Raw genomic sequence first — 18,958 nt, forward strand, 5'->3', positions numbered from 1 at the left:
ATGCTCACACCCATATATAAGGGCAGGATGGAGTTGTTTGTTTTTTCACACTGTACAAACAATGGGATAGACCCCCAATTCTCACGTCTCACTACTTGAGGGTACTACCTTCTGATACTTGTAAAGGGCAAAACAGATGGACAAGACCATAGCTCTAGTTCCAGCCAAATCCAAATGCATGTTTTGAACCACATCACCACCACACAAAGGCTGTCTGCTGCCTAGAGACCATGTGAGCTTTCCCTTTGCTCATCAACTGGTACAGCAACCTGTAAAAATCATGTCCCATTTCAGAAGTTCAAGATTGCAAATAATGTCTGGGCTTCTTAATATTTTCTCTTATATCTACAACAAAAAGTTCTTCCTGAATTTCCTTCTCATGTGAGAATTTTGCTTTTCCCCCCACTCATTGTGGTATTTGCTATCTTGGGTGCTTAGAAACCTTGCAACCTCAGAAGCTTGATTCTTTTTCCTTATGCAATATTTTAACAAGTATGAAGGATGCAAAATATTTTTAGAGCTTAGATAAGTTTTTACTTAGCAAAGCACTGTTACCTGTCAGCATCCACAGTCACATCATGAACCCCTCTCTGGATGACGTCTCGAGAGGCAGCAAGGTCTGGTATTCGGTTCAGACTTCTTGTATATAGGTTGAGTCCTCCATCTGTCATATACCTGAAAATAAATTTGTGGTCAATCAGTGGGAGATGCAGCCATCTGGCAACGTGTTTCACTCTAAAGTTAATGGTCCGTGAAATTTAAATGTTTAAGGTACAGGTTGTCTTATTAGATGGTAGACTTATACTAAATACTCCCACTTTATGTGCCTGGCACAGGGAGATTGAGTATTGGCCTGTTTTCTGGGATCATTTGCCTTTTTCTGTGATGGTTTATAGGCCAACTTCTTTTACTAAAATATTTTTAGACTGAAGCCCTCAAGTATGTTCAAAAGCACATTTTAAATACTGTGTTTTTTCAAAAAAAAAAACCACAGGTGCACTCCAGCTTTAAAAAAAAAAAAAAAACAAAACCAAAAAAACCCCAAACCCCCCCCCCCAAAAAAAAAAAAAAAAAAAAAAAAAAAAAAAAAAAAAAAAAAAAACCAACCCAAAACAAACCTAGTAGCATTTATCTAAATGGGAACAGATATTAGGAACCTAAAATCATAGTCCCTGTTGGGATGCAATTATTCAGAAATGAAAGAGATATATCCACTGAAGACCTTACAATGATATTTAAGAATATTTTTTATGTGTGTTCCTTTTACTTGATTCTCACCATTTCAGATTATAATGAATGTCTAATAAATGAAACAGTGACTATAGTGCTGTTTACTCACTAAAGAACCATTAGAAGTTTATGAATTAAAAGTATCAGCAATAATTTCTGGAATGTCCACCTGAATTTGGTTCTCTCTCTGAGAGGTCTTGGCACTCATAATGGAGCAGCTTCACAAGCCTGTCTTACCCTCACGACCTCTCCATTATCTTCCCAAAGGACCTTTTGTTAAACTGTCTTCCTTCTCAGGCTCTTTTTCTTTCTGTCTCCCTTTTGTATTTTCTGGTAACTTCAACATACCAAACAAAATTAGCATAAATTTATTTGTGAAGGACCATGCACATGTATGGCACTGAACATAGAAGCATACATATTCAGAAAAAAAAAATATTCTGTACCTCATTGAACCTACTCAAAATAAAATACAGACTTACTGAAATAGGCATAGTCCCAACGTTAATTTGATGGCTAAAGGGCTCTCCCAGAGTTTACTCAGGATTCAATCTTCCACACAAGCTCTCCTTGAGCCATGAAATTGTGCCACACAAACCCACTTTTCAGCCTAAGCATGTATGCAAACACACAAGCATTTAACTTCAGCAACTATACAGAATCCCAGGCACAAACCAAGGCACATACATGACTGCTACTCCAGCTGTCCTGTTGGCCTTCTCCCTGTGGCTCCTTCTGGGAGCAGATTTAATTGAAATCATCTCTGACAGAGACCTCAGGGCCAATACAGCAGTCTGGGAGCACCTGCCTCTGCCTCTATCCATGTCGTTTGGGTTGTTTGAATAGTGCAGGCCTTGAGAGCAAAGGTGCAGTAGTGGAGCCCTGTGAGGCAGTTCCAGTTTGAGAAGGCATCGTGTCCTGGGTGACAATATGGATGAAGGCAACCTCAAGTGCATTAAAACACAGAGGACTCCTTTAACTATTTTCAACAAAACTCTGAGGCATTTAATGCATGGGTAAGATTTGGCCAGCAGTTTGGTAAAATATTTTTGAAGTCTTGGTATCTGGAGTTTGGAGAAGGTAACTCCACATTTGTTTTCAAAGGTAAATTAACAGTCACATTTACATACTATACTCATATTTTTATTAAAACAAAATTCTGACTCTTTGTGACAGATAATTTAGCCAGCCTTGAATTATCCATTAGATTCCACAGCTCTAGAATTGCACATTAAATTTAGCTAGGCTTGAATGCAATCCAGACTATATGCATTTTTTTCCTGTATAAGTAAGAAGACACTTAACAAGTTCAACAGGCCTTCCTCACACTAACTTCTAATTACTATTGCATTTTTCCCCAAGTGTTTAAAGTAATTAAACTGATAATGGAGGAGGCACAGAGGAGATAAGACTTTACATGCCTCAGTGAATCCCAAAATTTCAGAGCTTATCAACTGGTTTTTAACATTTATTGCACCTAAAAATGTTAGCTGAGCACAGAGCAACTTACTATCTATTGAGTTATCCTTATTACAGATGCAAAGAAAAGTCACATAAGATGACTATATTCACCCTTTAATGTGATAAGTTAATTAATACAACTCATGAAGCACTGCAAAGGATTCCTCTTTTTTTTTTTTTTTAAATAAAAGTATGCATCTGTCAAAGGCAGCATTAATATTTCTTTCATGATAAGAGGTCCTCAGACATTGAAGTGTCATATTTTTCATACGTAATTTCTCTTTTCCAGCACATATAAATATGGCATCCTACGTGACAGTCATAAATGCTGTGTTGTAGACAATGTTGTCAGCAGTGCTCCATACACAGATCACTGAAAAAGTAGACCAGGGAGATACCAAAATATGCTTTATTTAAAAATATGCTTTTTCTAGAGATCTATCTTTGGATGGTGCTTCAGATGAGATACTACTCTAGAGAGACCTTTGATCACAGACTTAGATTTGCCTTTAGGAATATATCATACTCAATTTCATCACCCACTATTCTCTAATCACAGCTGTACTTCAAACTAAGAGATTAGATTGACAGCAAGAATTCTAAAATTATAGAGTGACGCAGTGTGGTGTGACATGACCAGGTGCTTTATGGAACTTCCATTCAACACAGCGTTACACCAGTCAGCAAGCAGCCTTAAGGTGCCAACAGCAGCACTGAATAGTAATTTAAGTATGAGTAAAACTGTAACATGGCTGTTCTTTTTAAATGATGTTCTAGGAATTCTAACATACACAGGACTGAAGTGACTTGTATTCCTAGACTGATGTAAGAATTGTTGGATTTGAAACACAGGGAATGCAGTACCTCAAAATATCTCAAATTGTACCCAACTGATTGAGCAAACAAAAATAAAAATTTGTGATTCTTCCTCCTGGATGTACAAAGAGAGTAACAGGTCTAGTCTTTTATAAAAAGATATTGCTGCTGCTCAAATGATATGCACAGTTGAAAACCTGCAATAAAGGCCAATTACAACGACTATGCTAGACAATACCTGAAGTGGAAACAGAGAAAGCCATTGCTGTCAGCAACTGCTTTTCATCAGCTGCATCCAATGCCATACCTACCATCTCAAACAAAACATAAAAATACCAAAAGAAGACCATCCTAGGGAAAGCAATGCAAAATGACAGTTCACAGGACAACCAATAATTTCCGGTAAGTAATATTGGAACTCAAAATTCACAGCAAAGTAATTTTGATGTTAAAGGAGAACAGAATTTGAAGGCAGCTGAGAGTATCACTGGGAGATTAGATGGGTGTTTTTCTATACGTATATATATTTAAATATCGCAACTATAATACAACTTCTACTTGTGCGCCAAAATTTTTTTAGAAAAATCCTTCTACACCTACTAGTTGCGCATTAGTTCAAATGGGGAAATGTGCTGCTTACCCGCTGTTGATGTCATCAGTCCTCAGGCTTTTCCCAAGAATGTCTCCATCACTCATGTAGCCACCAACATCAGCTTCAGAGGATATGTCCAGATCACCACCTCCCTTCTCCGTCATGTCAATCTGTGCGATATTCCCAAGGCGAGACACAGCTGCTCGGCGAAGCGGGGTGGTGTACATGAATCGAGAGGGGTCTGTGTGTATGAAGCGACTTGCACTGCTGCGAGGGTAACCAGCACCCAAGGATGGGGCATCTCCTGCCTGCAGCCGAGGACTGGCCTGCCCCAGCCTCCAAGTCATGGGGGTCGATCGGCTGGATAAGCTTGGTATGCTTCTCCCATTCACCTCAGTTGTCACAGTGCTGTCAAAAGTTGTCTCCAATGTGCTGCCAAACAGAATGGAGGAGTCAGTGAACTGTGCTTTCTATGTTCCTGAGAAATCAAGAAACGTGAAGAGTGGAGGAAAGTATATTTGTTTCTAAAAATTCTCTGCGTGTATATGCTTTCACCATAAGTACATGTGCTTGTATATGACCTCAGTACTGAGGCCAGTCCTGTTTAATATCTTTATGAATGACCTGGATGAGGGGATTGAGTGCTCCCTCAGCCATTTTGTCGATGACAGAAAGTTGGCCAAGAGTGTTGATCTGCTTGAGGGTAGGAAGGCTTTGCAGAGGAATCTGGACAGGCTGGATCAATAGGCCAAGGGAAATTGTGTAAGGTTCAACACAGCCAAGTGCTGCATCCTACACTTGGGTCACAATAACCCCATGTAATGCTACAGGCTGGGGACAGAGTGGCTGGAAAGCAGGCCAGTGAAAAAGGATCTGGGGGTGCTGGTGACATTGGCTGAAGGTGGCCAGGTGGCCAAGGCGTGCCCAGGTGGCCAAGAAGGCCAATGGCATCCTGGCCTGGATAAGCAATAGTGTGGCCAGCAGGAGCAGGAAAATTGTTATCCCCTTCTACTCATCACTGGTGAGACCACACCTCAAATCCTGTGTCCAGTTCTGGGCTCCTCAGTACAAGAAAGACACTGAAATGCTGGAGCATGTCCAGAGAAGAGCAACAGAGCTCGTGAAGAGTCTGGAGCACAAGTGCAATGAGGAGTGGCTGAGGGAGTGGCCTGGAGAAAAGGAAGCTCAGGGGAGACCTTATAACTCCCCACAACTACCTGAAAGGAGGTTGCCTTTAGATGGGGGTTGGTGTCTTCCCCTTCCCCTAGGACTTCTTGTCCTAGTGACAGGACAAGAGGAAATGGCCTCAAGTTGTGACAGGGGAGGTTTAGATTAGAGATGAGGACAAGTTTCTTCATTAATAGGGTCATCAAATGCTGGAACGGGCTGTCCAGGGAAGAGGTGGAGTCACCATTACTAGAAGTATATACAAGACTTGTAGATGGGGCACTTTGAGACAGGGTTTATTGGTGAACTTGGCACTGCCGGGCTAATTGTTGGACTGGGTGATCTTACAGGTCTTACAGGCTCTTCCAACCCAAACAATTTTATGATTCCATGATTCTATAACTTCTACTTGTGGGAATGGTGGCAAACACCTGGTATCCTAACCAAAATTAGAACAAGAGAATATTGACCCTAGAGGCTTTGCTAATCTGTGCATGTGATTGAAGGCGCTGTGAGAAAACTATTTTGGAAAATCCACCATAGTGGATTTGACCACCAAATCCAGACACACATCAGAGAGTGTGACTTAGTGTGACTGAAAATAATCACATGCATGGAATGCTTGAGACATGTTTTGTGCGTTACAAAATTAGCAGAGACCCTAGGGACCAACCAGGAGGCAGTGGTTTATCTGTAACAAAATTAAAAGGGAGTTCATGTGGGAAGAAAAGGGAAAGAGAGGTAAAAAACAACACCTGGAGAGCTCAAAACTATAACACTACACCATTGTGTCTTTTTCCCATAGCTGACATACTTTTTTTTTTACATTTAGGTTTTTCCTTGCATTTGATCTCATCCCCAACATCTACTTATAAAATTACCTAAAATAAATTTTAATGTCTTCTAAGTAAATGTGCATGAAACAATAACTACTTTTGTGAATGATTGTATAAGACACTTTGACAGTATAGTATATTAAAGTCTCATGTAATTTACTAAGGCAGTTTAGTGTCAGCTAATTTTTCCTTGCAAGTCTCTCATTCATTCAGCAACTAGTAATACTCTCCCATGGTTCATATTTTAGTAGTCTACACAAAATCAGTATACCTGTGGCTTATCTGGGTCCCTCTAAGGCTGGACATGGTTTCTTCCAAATTCTGTCTCAGGTCTGCAATATTCTTGACAGTTCTCATTCTCCTTGTTTCAGGGTCTTCCCCTGGAAGAACACAGTAAAACCAACATACACTTTAGCATGTGATTTTATAAGGTTGAGTAAAGTGCACACAGGTATCCACAGGTGAGAATGCACACATATGATTGTAAATACGTCTGCCCCTTTAATCTTTTAAAAAATAAAACTCCATTCTTTCATTAATAAAACACATATGCTTATAAGTAACATATGGTATGTAAAAAAACCCCACCAAAGTATCCCTGTTAAGACCCAAATCTACTAATGAAGCTCTGCTTTACAAGGTTGGGATTTTTATCCTCTGTAATCAAGACACAATGGAGCCCCAGACCACTTGACACATTATAAAGTTCGCATTTAGTCCTTGATATTTCACATAACTCAGTAGGAAAAAAAGCCACAGTAAATCTGTGTCTGGAAAAAACTGGGATGACTCTTAGAACAATTCTTCAATATTCACTTAACATCCAGGCTATTTCAAAGTGCTTCTTAAGTAAGGCACTTAATAAAGCTGCTTTTCTGGACTGTAATGCTTTCCTGAAGAGGAACATTATTCTTCATACGGGATAAAATAAAATATCCTTCTTGGGATACAAATCTGAACACTCTAAGGACATGCATCATTTATACAATTACAGGTTTCAACAACCTTCAGGATCCATTGTGAAAAGCTAGTCTCATATCTCAGATAATGACGCCTTCAGAACTTCACCTGGAACATCCTGAACAATGTTTACTTCATACAGTTAAAAATAAATTTTAAAAAGCAGAGAAGTTATATATGATACATTAAAAAAGATAAACCTAATAAACCTCAAAGAAGCCTCCAGTGGTCATACACAAAGAAACAAAAATACACCTTTTCTAGCAAATTCATAGATCAAGGAAGTTTAATTTGTTTTACTTTTGAACAAGAAGAGAATTTCAAAAGAAATTTGAAATTGAAAGAGACAAAAATATCTGATTGGTTCAAGGCTAGTGTTCTACTTCTGAGCATGTCCTGTAACTGTGGCCTGTAAGAAGGCTGGCAAGGAGCAGTGGTATTAGAATTACATGCAAAATGCTGAACTTGAAGTGCAAATAATTCCTTTTTGACTCTATCAATTACAAATTTCACATCATACCGCATGGACCTTCTGCAGTGAGGTCCTATTGCCCACATACTCCTCAAACTTTTAAGAAAAATCTCAACTCCTGACATTAAATGGAAATTATTTCATATATATTCCATATAAGCTTTAATTCTTCCTCAATAGGCAAATGATGTCTTGAACTAGCCAACATAACCTGCAGTTGTGGCTTAATGTCAAAACAGCAATGTAATTTTGAGTTTTTCCCATCTACTTTGCCCTGGTTGTGTCTTCTGTCCTCTTCGGTGCAGCGAAACCATTCTTCAGGAAATTACGTTTGTCTAATCACTCACAAAAAAATCTTCAGTGCTTTAATGATACTAATGTCTATAAATGTCTGGTTTGGCAGTGGGATCAACACCTAGGCAGGATGGAAACAAGCAGTGGGGATACTGCACTGCTGCCAAACTCTCTCCTCAAATCACACCCCAAAGCCATGTCTCTTCACAATATTTAGCTCCATAAAATAAACTACCTGTGTACATTTTTACATTTAGTGCCTTGCAGGAGGCAAATATTCACAGTCACTGAAATTACAGCTGTTCCTGTGTTTCAAGCTAGATGTGTTTGATTAAGCACTGACAATCAATGTTCTCATGGATCCCACCAACTCTTTCCAGTTTCTGTACCACCCTGGAGATTCCTGTGAGGCAAAAGGGCTCATGGCCAGGCTAAGCTGAAGACATTTACATCCTGTTAGACTGAGACTGCTTTTTAAAGCCCAGACAATTTGCAGGCACACTGTCCACGCCTGCCTCCAGGCAGTTGTCTGTGGTGCACTCATTTCCTCACTGTCACTGCCCTTTGCCCTCCTCGCTCGGCCAAATGCGCTCAAATTGACCTCCAGGAGCACATTATATTTCTGCCACAGTACCATAATATAGGGAAGATCCAGGAAATGTTACCTGTCCTGCCTTGAATCAGAGGTGAAAGGGTAGCTTGTTGGTTTAAGATCTTCTATTTACACAGAAAGGCAAATTCAGGGGTCTGTGTAGGCAGAATTGAAGGCAAAGCAATATTTTACCTTTATATTTATTTGAGGAACTGAATAGAATTCATATATTAAAGTGACCTTGCCCTTTTCCTTCCTTGTTTATCTTTGTCAGTTGTCCTTTGCTGTATGTTAACATTGCAAATTCTTGCAGCAAAAATGACAGCAACTGTCTTTTTTAATATGTATTGCACAGTAAATGGCATAAGAAAGCCTTGAGGTATAATTGCAATACGTCAAATAAAAAGGTACATATATGGCAAGCTGCCAAAATATATTTTCACAGTGAAGAATACTTTGCTTTCAGACAAATTATACCATAAAATTGGTGTTATTCTATCCTGCAGAGGTGAAAAGCTTGAGATCTAATCTCTTTTGAGCTCTCAGTGACACAGAGGATAATTTCAGAACATTTCTGCCAGTTTTAACTAAAAAAAAGTTAAAACTGAAGTTTTATTACATCAAAATACTACATAATACTATTTAAACAATTCTCACATTAACTTTTAGAGTGGTTTAAAAGGAATTTTTCTTTTTTCTTTCCATCATTCTCTAAAGGCCATATCACTGGAATCCTCCTGTACCATGGATGAACAAGTCAGAAAGTATAAATAGTTGAACATGACAGTGAAGAAATTTTCTGTACTGAGTACTGCGTTTTCATGACAGCACTGACTCCCCATCCACATCAAGCCTCCTTCTGTAAAGAGGACCACAGGGATGATGAATATCCTTCTTTTTCTGAGAACTACCTACACCATGCCTGCTAGTGCAGACACTATAGTACTTATTGCATCAGGATTGGGTTCAAAGGGATCCCAGACTACTCTGGGTACCTTTTTCTTATAATATGGTGCACTGCCATCATGGAGTCTGGCCATATTTGGTGGACCTAACATAGCAGAAAAGCTCCCTGTCTTGTTATCTCAAGTGATTCTGGTTTGTACATTAAGAAAAAAAACCATTGTTTCACACGTGGGGAGACTGCGATAAGACTAAAACCAGAGTAACCCAAAACTTTCTGCCAAAATTCTGTTCCTCTCACAAGAAAGGTCATTTGATCCAATCATTTGTAGCTTCATAATTTGTATTAAACAGGAATATTCCAAAAGACTGTCCCCAAATTTTTGCCTATAAATGGTGAATCATTACTCCCTCAATAAATTTCTGGAAAACACACTGATTTTTTCCACTGTGTGAGATACATTCACAGGAAATCAAAATAGACATTTTACAGAAACCACTACATTTTTACATTCACATTTCTGAAGCTCACCCAGAATTTCCATTCAGTAATACTGTTCATAATAATTTCTGTTCTTCTGCACATGCAATCACAGCCCAAAGCAAATGGGACAGTAACAATTCCATCAATTGTCTGATTTGCATAAAAGGATTTACAAATAATAAACATTTCCCCAGAGAATTGTCCACTGTTAGATATGAACTCAATTTGGAAAGGAAAGTACCAGTTTTACTCTGCAAGCAGAGAAACTGAGGCTTCCAAGAGAGCAGGGATTTGTCAGTGACAAACAGCTGAAGAGGAGCAGGGGCAGTTAGAGCTCAGTCTCCTGTGCTAGCAAGCTTTTCATCTCTAGCAGAAGCCCTTTTAACCTACTGGTACAGTCCAATAATAAAAGATGCATACAAAGAAAATTCTTGTTTCTTTCTTATTTTGAGATGACAGCTTTTTACACTACATACACAGCAAAAATTTTGTCCTAATGTTTAAACACAATCAAGGCTAATGTATCTACCAGAAAGAAACTCCAGGCTGGACACATGGCATATAACCTTTGAAAAGCAAGCAGCTACTTCAACCATTTAACTGGCTGAAGAACAAAGCTTTGGAAATGAACACTTTGAGCATTCTTATAAAGGGCTGAGAGATGAAAAGTAAAGCCAGTAACACAGAAACCTTTGAAGCATCTATGGCTGTGGACTTCAAATACTCACTGGCATGCACAGATATAGAAAAACTGACTATTTTAGCTAAACTGAGACCCTAGTGTTCACAATTCCAGGCATGCAATTATCTGCAGGGGGGCTAGAGAAGAGGGAAGAAATACTGCAGGGACAATTTGTAGGAAGGCCAAGACATGTTTTGTCCCACCCAAAACCTGGATTCAAGATATTAATTTCAAATTAATGAGAAAAAATGTCCTTAAAATAAAACTATTTAACAATAAACTAACAGCACTTACTTAAATATTTCACCTTATTTTTCAAAAAGCTAAGCAAGCTCTATTCAGTTATTCACAGGCTGTTGCTGTCCCTGCACCCATCAAAAGCAATTTAGACATTTATCTTCATTTCACACAGTCTTAAGAGGTCATAAAAAGCAAACAAAGAAGAAATGGCTAGATCCTATTTTTGCATACTACTGCAAATAAACCCAGTTCTGTCTTGGGAAATCACTGTCAAGATCAAAAGTCTGGTCCACACAGATATGTGCTAACACTTGGTTCTCCTCTTGGCCTTCCCAATGTATAGCCTTAACTTACCTAAAATATCAGTATAAAGGACCTGTTCTAGGTCACCCAACATTGTTATTATGACATCTTCGTCCAGATGTGCAGTCCCTTCACGCAAGCATCCTTCCTCCTCCTCCTCCTCTGCCCAGGTCCTGCTGGGGAAATGGGACGTGCAGGATGCATTTTCATCATCGGATTTTTTGCTGTCCTCATTGTCAGTCTGAAAGCCTTCACCTGTACACCGGTCTCCTGACCTCCTGAATGTCCTGTTTCCTGCAGGTGGTGTCCCCTGAAATGCTTGGGGTGTGGTGAGGCTGGAGTGGCAGAGAGAGTGCACTGACTGTGAGAATGCCTTGGACAGGGAGCCTTTGCACCCAGCTTCTGCATCCCGCTGTAGGTAACTCTGGCTGGACTTGGAGGCGTTTCCAAACCAGTTCTCTCTGTATGAGTATCGCCTCTTCTCCCCTTCACTGATGAGCGTGAGATTGGTTAGAGACTTTTGCTTCTGAAGACGAACACACCCTCTTCTAACCTCCGTGCCTTTAAACACAGACAATTCAGCAGATCGCTGCATCTTTCTGGCTGGGGCTTTGCCTCAGTTAGATTTCATATTTCTGAGATGGACAGCAGCTCAATTCCCCTGGAAGGTGCGGGCGGTGCTCCCTGCATCGCTGCATGCTGCACCCCCCAGGTAGCACAATACTGCACTTGCAGTGAAAGCACAGCCACATGCACTCTACCCACTGTAAGGGACTAGGCAGGCACAGTCATCTTTTTTAAAATTACGCTGCGTCTCTGCTAAGCCACTTCTCGTCCGTCACATTAATCTGCAGTACTTACAGTCATTTTCACTTAGATTTCTCTCAAGCAGAAGACAGTTGATCAAACACTCTGCTCCAGCACAGAAGTAATCCCAAAAGCCAACTGTGTTTTCCCCTCTCCATCCAATCACCAGTCTCATCAGAGCAGTGGGCCTGCATCTCTTTCTACAGCTGCTGCGTTCTGAAATCTGAAGTAGGCACAAGTACTGTCTTGGGCTTTTCCCTCCCTCTCACCAGCTCATGACTGATCCTAGTGCACAGCTCTACACTTTAGATGGGCTGACACAGAACTGCAAGTACAGCCTCCACGTCAGAGCTCAATAAAGAGCCAAAATTAACCACTGAAGCACAAGCCTCCTTACATTTTAGTATTCAACCTGCATTCCCAGATATATGACTCTTCTCTGCTACTGCAGTGAATGCTGCTGGCTGCCATGGCAGCAAACATCCTGGTGAATTAAACCGGAGACACAGAAGCCTCTGCCCAGTTTACAGTGCCACAGGTTTCACAACACAGCTTCACCTGAATGGGATGCTACAGTAACAGATCTAGCTCATGGTCAAATCCTATTTTTCTCCCCGAAAGGTAAGGATGAAAAACTATTTCTTTAATATCTCTGTTACTCTCTATGCAGGAAGCTAAAAGCAGAATTGCAAAAGGACCTTCAATCTTGCAATTTCTGCTCTAAATAAAAAGAAGCAATTTAAGGTCATAAGCTATGACATGGAACACAACAGTATTTGTCTGATAAGATGATTCATAAAAGGAAATATTTAATTTCTTTCTCCTTAGAAAGCTACCCTGTTTGCACCTCTGTGAGATTCAAAGGCTAGTATAGAATTTAAAAAGCTGTAAAAGATCATTGTTTCATGGTATTCTGAAGAAAACCTATTATGGAGGAGCATTTTTTTTATAAAGCAAATCATTATTGTATTGTGTCTGAACTAAGTTCAGCAATTTTGAATGCTATTTTTAAATTCATTATCCAGAGAGAAAGAATACTTATGCTTAAATGTATGTCTTTTCTCACAAAGAAAAATGTATTTGTCCCAGAAGTAATGGACAGATGAACAAAGAAATAGCAAAATTTAATTACAATTTTTTAGATACAAACTTTTATCTAGGAGAAATTAATTTCACAAAACATTATGTAGAAATCTACAAATAATAAAATTGCTGCAAAAAAATAAACTGCTTTTGTAAATGTAAAAATATGCTCATCTCAAGTCTCTACCTGAGAAACCTTGACAGACAAATAACCTTTAAAAATGCCACCCTAAGAATTACAAGCTGTTCACAGATTTCCTGTATGAATAAACAGATGTTAACAGAAGCCTCAGTGTGTATTTCTTGCCTTCCACTGGTTCAGTTTACAGTTTTTGAAGATACACAGGGGAAAGTTCTTGGAAATTTCAAAGGAAAGGTACATTTATTTCTAAATAACTCTCAGAAACACAGAATAACTCAGAAAAAAAATCAGTAGACAAAAGTAATGGTGGTTTTCCATATTAAAGCACTGACAAATTCCTAGAAAGACATGTTCCACATCAAGAGGAGGTACCACTCCCATCCCCACCTAGAAAACACAGTGAAAGAGGAGACAAGAGGAATGGTCTGTTTGCCCAAGTACAAAACTGTCCCAAATATTAAACACCTATCACTTTTTCAGCATGGAAACAAAATATAAGACTGCTGTGTTTACTCCCAGGGTCTGCCAGCTGCAGTGACATATGGGCTCTTGGAAGGGTTTTATGAACGTGCTGGTGCCTGCCTGCAGCAGAGCCTGGTGTGGTGTGGATGCTGATGGTGTCCAGAGCTGGTGTGGTCCTGGTGCTGTCCCAGAGCTCCAGTACTGCCTGCACACTTCTGTGTTGGTGTGCACTGACAGTGCCATGTGCTGTCCCAGCCTGTCCAACATGCCTGATCAAGCTGTGGTTGTTAGAAAGTCCTCACAGGGAGGTATTGATAATAGCCAATTTCAAAAAAGAAGGCCAATCTCACTTTTTTTTTGCATTAATTGGTTTTATATCCTAAATTTATACTCAAATTGGTACAGCATTCTCCACTGCTACATTTTGAATTAACAGGAAGGATAATGTTTTTTAGCTCAGCTGGTCAGAGCACAGTGCTCATAATGCCAAGGTCGTGGATCCAATCCCCCTATGGGCCATTCACTTAAGAGCTGGATTTGATGATCCTTCTGGGTCTATTCCAACTCAAACTACTCTGTGATTTGGCCCTGTGATGCCAAAATTCTCTTGGTGATTATCTTGGAATCAAGAGAACAGGCTTTTTTCCTACCATAAAGAGCAAGTCTGAATCTCTGCCTGATATTTCAAATCCATGAATAACTTCCCCACCTGCCCTTTCATGCCGCAGCACCTGCAGGCAGTGACTTGTCTCCATGGTAAGCTGTAGGCAGACTGGACATCTGCCTCCATCCAGCTCCCAGTGTGTGTGGTCACAGCAGCAGCCAGCACTGCAGAGCTGCAGCTGGCCTCAGGAACCCTTTTGGGCAGGGCATACCCCTTGTGCTCAGCATTGTTCTGCTGGGGAAGCAGTGCACAGCCTGGCTACTCAGCTCCAACACGAGAGACCAGACACAAGACTGCCAGAATTGGACAGGTATAGTCAGTCCTCCTTCTAGCTGGGAGTAGGAAAAGTTATGGCAGGGGCTGAAAAATGTTGACCCAATGAGCCACACCAAGTCTCATATACGGGGCTGGCAAGAGGAGCCACACCCCTCCAGGCTGGAAGGGTCTCTGGTAGCAGCACAGCAGCATCCTGGGCAACCCAGTGGGCCTCAGTGTCTCTTCTGTTACTTCTTCCAGCTGGGCTGTTCATTGCAGCCCAGCTTCAGCAGCACACAGGTCACAGACTATCATACTGAAAAGGCAATGACACCTGGACTGTGTAAGAGCCGTGTGAGGGTGGCTGGCAGCTGCAGCATTCATCTGCTTCATTTCAAAATACATTGAAAACACAATGAGTCAAATGCTTTTATACAGAGGTACTGAGGCTAATCACACACCTTTCATTCAGCCTTCCTTTGTACAAACATTTTACTACATCTCTTAATTATAAAAGTATATAAACTTTTCTCTCATTAATCTCACTGCCTCACTTGGTAGACTGGCCATTGTGATCATCCCCTGATACGGCGGATGCTTATTTAGCTTAGACCAAGTGCTCAATAGAAACAACACTGAATTTATCCTTGTACTTTACCACATCTCTCTGTGGGGTGGAAACATAGAATTGCAATGTGGAAATTTCTCAGGTTTATTTATTGAAAAATAACTTTCTAAAGCTCAGCTCTCCATTTTAAAATGTTTAGATTTAACAAGCAAAAATACATCTTTCTAAGCTAAGAAGAAAGTATAGGAGACTAGAGGAGAGCAAATGTCATGACAGCATTATTCCCTAACTCCTTTGCAATTCAGTGTGTTCTCCACCCAACAGGCAGGAATATGTTTACATCAATAACATCTTAGGGAACTTCCTCATACCATCGCAGTCACTGCAACATACTACTTTATTTTTACTGTCTCTTTCATAAAAGGAATTATAAAACTTATTTTAAGAACTAATAATCTTTGGGCAAATTTTGCTGTCAGATAAGACTTTCTTTGAAGTCTCAGTGGATGGTTTAGAACTCTACAAATGAATTATGTAATAGATCTGGAAATGCATAAGATCATGAATCTCTTCGGCTAAGCTTACTTAGAAAAAATGTAAACTATTCCTGCATGTATTAATTATTTCTTTCAGAGAGCAAAAAATTAAGCACAATAAACATAAAATATTAAAATGTGCATGTTTTTATGCTAATCCTGCAATTGAGATAGGCCTATAACTTTTAAAAGCACTGTTTCATTTTTGCTTCATCCCTCATTTTTAATAATTAGTCAATATTTATAAATCCATGAATAATTACTTAATCAAACACTTTGCATTAAGCTCTTAGAACACGCCAGCACTTGTGAAAGCCAAATGTTATCACTGATTTCATAAAATAATACTTTGTAGTTTACTGACACATACAGTTTACAATGGATTATTAACTAATTAACTTAGTGACATCATTCTCCGATAAACTTGCTACAGAAGCTGATAAATGTCACAGCTACTTTAAGAAGAAATAGTTGTAAGAAAGTTGGAACAACTTGTTCACAGTCATATCATGAATAACAACCAAGCTCGATTACTTTATTAGCCTTTCTTTTTATTATCATTTTATAATCCTGTTTATAAGGGTACATTCCAGTTTTGTAGAAACTGAGTACATAGATACTGAGTAGTCTTCTTGAGGCAAATGGTACATAAAGTACATGCAAGAAAATGTTCCTTATTTAGGTGTCTCAGACTTCTGTCTGGGATTTCCCAGACAAAGGTGTGCACACCCATGTGCCACATGAGCAACAAGCCTGCCATACACAGAACACACAAGAACTACTCCTCAGGTGTCTCATGCCTACAAACAGGACCCATGCAGTGGGAGTACAAGTATCACTGGAGCTGTGTGCACAGAGGGGATTCAAGGTGTGCAGGAAGACTAAAAACAGGTCCAGGTGTGCTCTAGTGCTGATCTGCATGTGCACTGTGGAAACACTTGGGGCTGCTGTGGCTGAGCTGTGGAATGTTCAAAGGGGGGGCAAAAAACATAGGAAAAAAGTCTGAAGTACTTCAGATCACATCTAGAACAACTTCCCACCAGAGGAACAGATTTACAGTAGCTCTACCAAGATGCAGAACTAGCTTTAGGCATAAGCCATATATATATTCACCAAGAGCAGCAGATTACTGGTGACAAGGCAAAAATAAAGAGGTTGTCCAGTTTATCAGGACAACCATAAGCCACACTTCTGAGTCCATGCCTACACCAGCCTCCCCACCTCCCTTGCCTTCCAGCACTATTCTGTTCTCAGGTAAAACCAAGAAGTCACTTGCAAAGCAGTGGGCAGGAAACAAGAGGCTTGTGCTCTAACTTTACTTTCACCAGCTCCGAGTTGAAGATAGGAGAGGCTATAAAGGTAACCAGCTCGCTTGGAGGAGGAAGATAGAGCAGAGGAGTGCTGAGAACTCCCTCTGCAGATTCCTGCTCTACTTTCTAATTTCCCATCACCACTGTTTAGACAGTAGCAAAGGGATGTGAACTGCCTTGCTGGACACAGAAAGCAGAGCCATGACTTTTCACCACTACATCAAGGAAATTAACTTGGGTTTGGTTCCTGAATTACACCAGGAGAATGCTGCCTAGCCAGCCACTCCTAAACAATTTTAAGATTATTTTTTCTGTATCCAACTTTTGTCTTTATTATGGAGAAGTCCTGAACCAGACATGCTTAAAGCATTAGTTTAGGTTCAAAAAGCCTGATACTACTCCAAAGTGGATTACAAGTTCTGATATGAACACCTTGGCTGCTTAGGGGAGCAGTAATTTTGCAGCCAAGAAGCAATAACAACAAGAATGTGTAAATATTCAGAAAGAGGAGAAACAGTTTATACAACAATATTGGCTAAAATATTCTAGTCCTAAGGATGTCAGCCTTAGTTCTAAATATTTGGCACTTTAAAAGTAACAATGATTAATGAAGCAGAAACACAATACAGGTGGGACACCACTTTATGAACACACTCCTCCAAGCTGTTTATTCTGTGATTTCCACAGATGTTCACTCTTTTGCATTATCCTTACGGATCCTTACTGCTTACAAATATATTGTGCTAGGGTGGTGGCTACCAAGTTTCAAAATAAGATCAAGATAATACAAAGATGATGCCCACCCACAGCAACAGTTGACAATTTCAGGAAAAAGGTAATATCAAAATGAAAGATACTGGATTCATCACTTAATACCCTAAAAATAATTGACCAGACCATGGAAATGAACCTTGCCTATCTCTTTGCTATTAGTGTAATCCCTTGATCATAACAGAATAAAGACACTCTTAAGTAAAAGAATTTACCTGCACTTTCTCATAGCTAATCCATCATGGAATACTCCCCTGAGCAAGTACCACATGAACTTTTATCCATGCAGATCTAATAACAGAATCACCAATGACTTGGTGATAGTTCATCCATGCAGACAATTACTCAGCAAATATAGCGCTTGATCCATTTATTCCTTTTGCTGCTAACAGTGAAATACGAGTGACACACCTCTGTTTCCCTATGCACACAGGAAATCACTGAGCACATTTTCCAGTGGTTCTGCCTCACAGCCTGTTACGCCAATCAACGCCTAATGCTAAAGTCTAAATAATCAGATTAAGAACATCTCTGATCTCTAGTTTTCTTTCTGTTATTTTCTTCTTTTTGATACTGTTTCATTTCTGCAGAACAGTAAAAGGTCATCAGACATGATATTCTGTTTGATCATTTCAGCAGGTATTGAATTTTTTGGGGTTTTTCTAGCATCTCCCTGGATGATTTCTTGAAGTGTCTCTTGATATGTGGTAAGTGTTTCAATTAAACTCTTTATATATATTAGACCAAGGAGTCCAATTTCTGGAGTAATTAAAAATAATTACATATTTTAACAGTTATGCATCACCTCCACAGAACATTACACCATCTTTCAGAGTGACATATTTATCACAGAAGCTGGCTGTGCAAATAAAGGATGTCAGAAAACTTCCAAAGGGACTGAGACAAACCAGGACAAAACCTTTTTCAGTATGACTCAGCTAAATGTCCCCTCATCTTGCGCATCTGATTTCCCTTCTGGTGGAGAGATAATTTTAAACTGATGTGTCAAATTTGTGCTTTAAGTGAGTTATATCCTGTGTGAGAAGAACCACATGACTCATTACAAATCCATTGAAATGTTAAAAATTTCTGGTAAAAGGACAAAACTATAGGTAAAACCAGTGAGATAGGATATCACCTTTTATTTTTGTAAAATTGTGAAAGTAAAGATGCTAATGATCAAAACAAAGCAACAGCAAAAATAAACCCTGAAACTCCCAAGTAACAGCTCCTGCAAAGGGTCCCTTTAGAGCAACTTGTACACAACCCTGCAGTGCAATTCAGGCCTGATGAGAAAGTGAGCTGTGGCACACTTTGCTTTTAGCATC

General features: G+C 39.7%; 1 protein-coding gene across 2 annotated transcripts in view; it reads right to left on the reverse strand.

Annotated features, from left to right (window-relative positions):
* Positions 1 to 18,958, reverse strand: part of NAV3 (neuron navigator 3) — a gene marked incomplete at its 5' end in the record, with an annotated part of 250,369 nt that overhangs the window by 99,859 nt on the left and 131,552 nt on the right. For both annotated transcript variants that reach the window (XM_083859059.1, XM_083859058.1), the window contains 3 exons: positions 556 to 675; positions 4,148 to 4,531; positions 6,374 to 6,482. In XM_083859059.1, the coding sequence (XP_083715185.1) occupies positions 556 to 675; positions 4,148 to 4,531; positions 6,374 to 6,482 (613 nt within the window). The remainder of the gene's footprint in view (positions 1 to 555; positions 676 to 4,147; positions 4,532 to 6,373; positions 6,483 to 18,958) is intronic.

This window comes from Zosterops lateralis, assembly GCF_965231275.1.
Source record: "Zosterops lateralis genome assembly, chromosome: 4".
NCBI classification, from domain to species: domain Eukaryota; kingdom Metazoa; phylum Chordata; class Aves; order Passeriformes; family Zosteropidae; genus Zosterops; species Zosterops lateralis.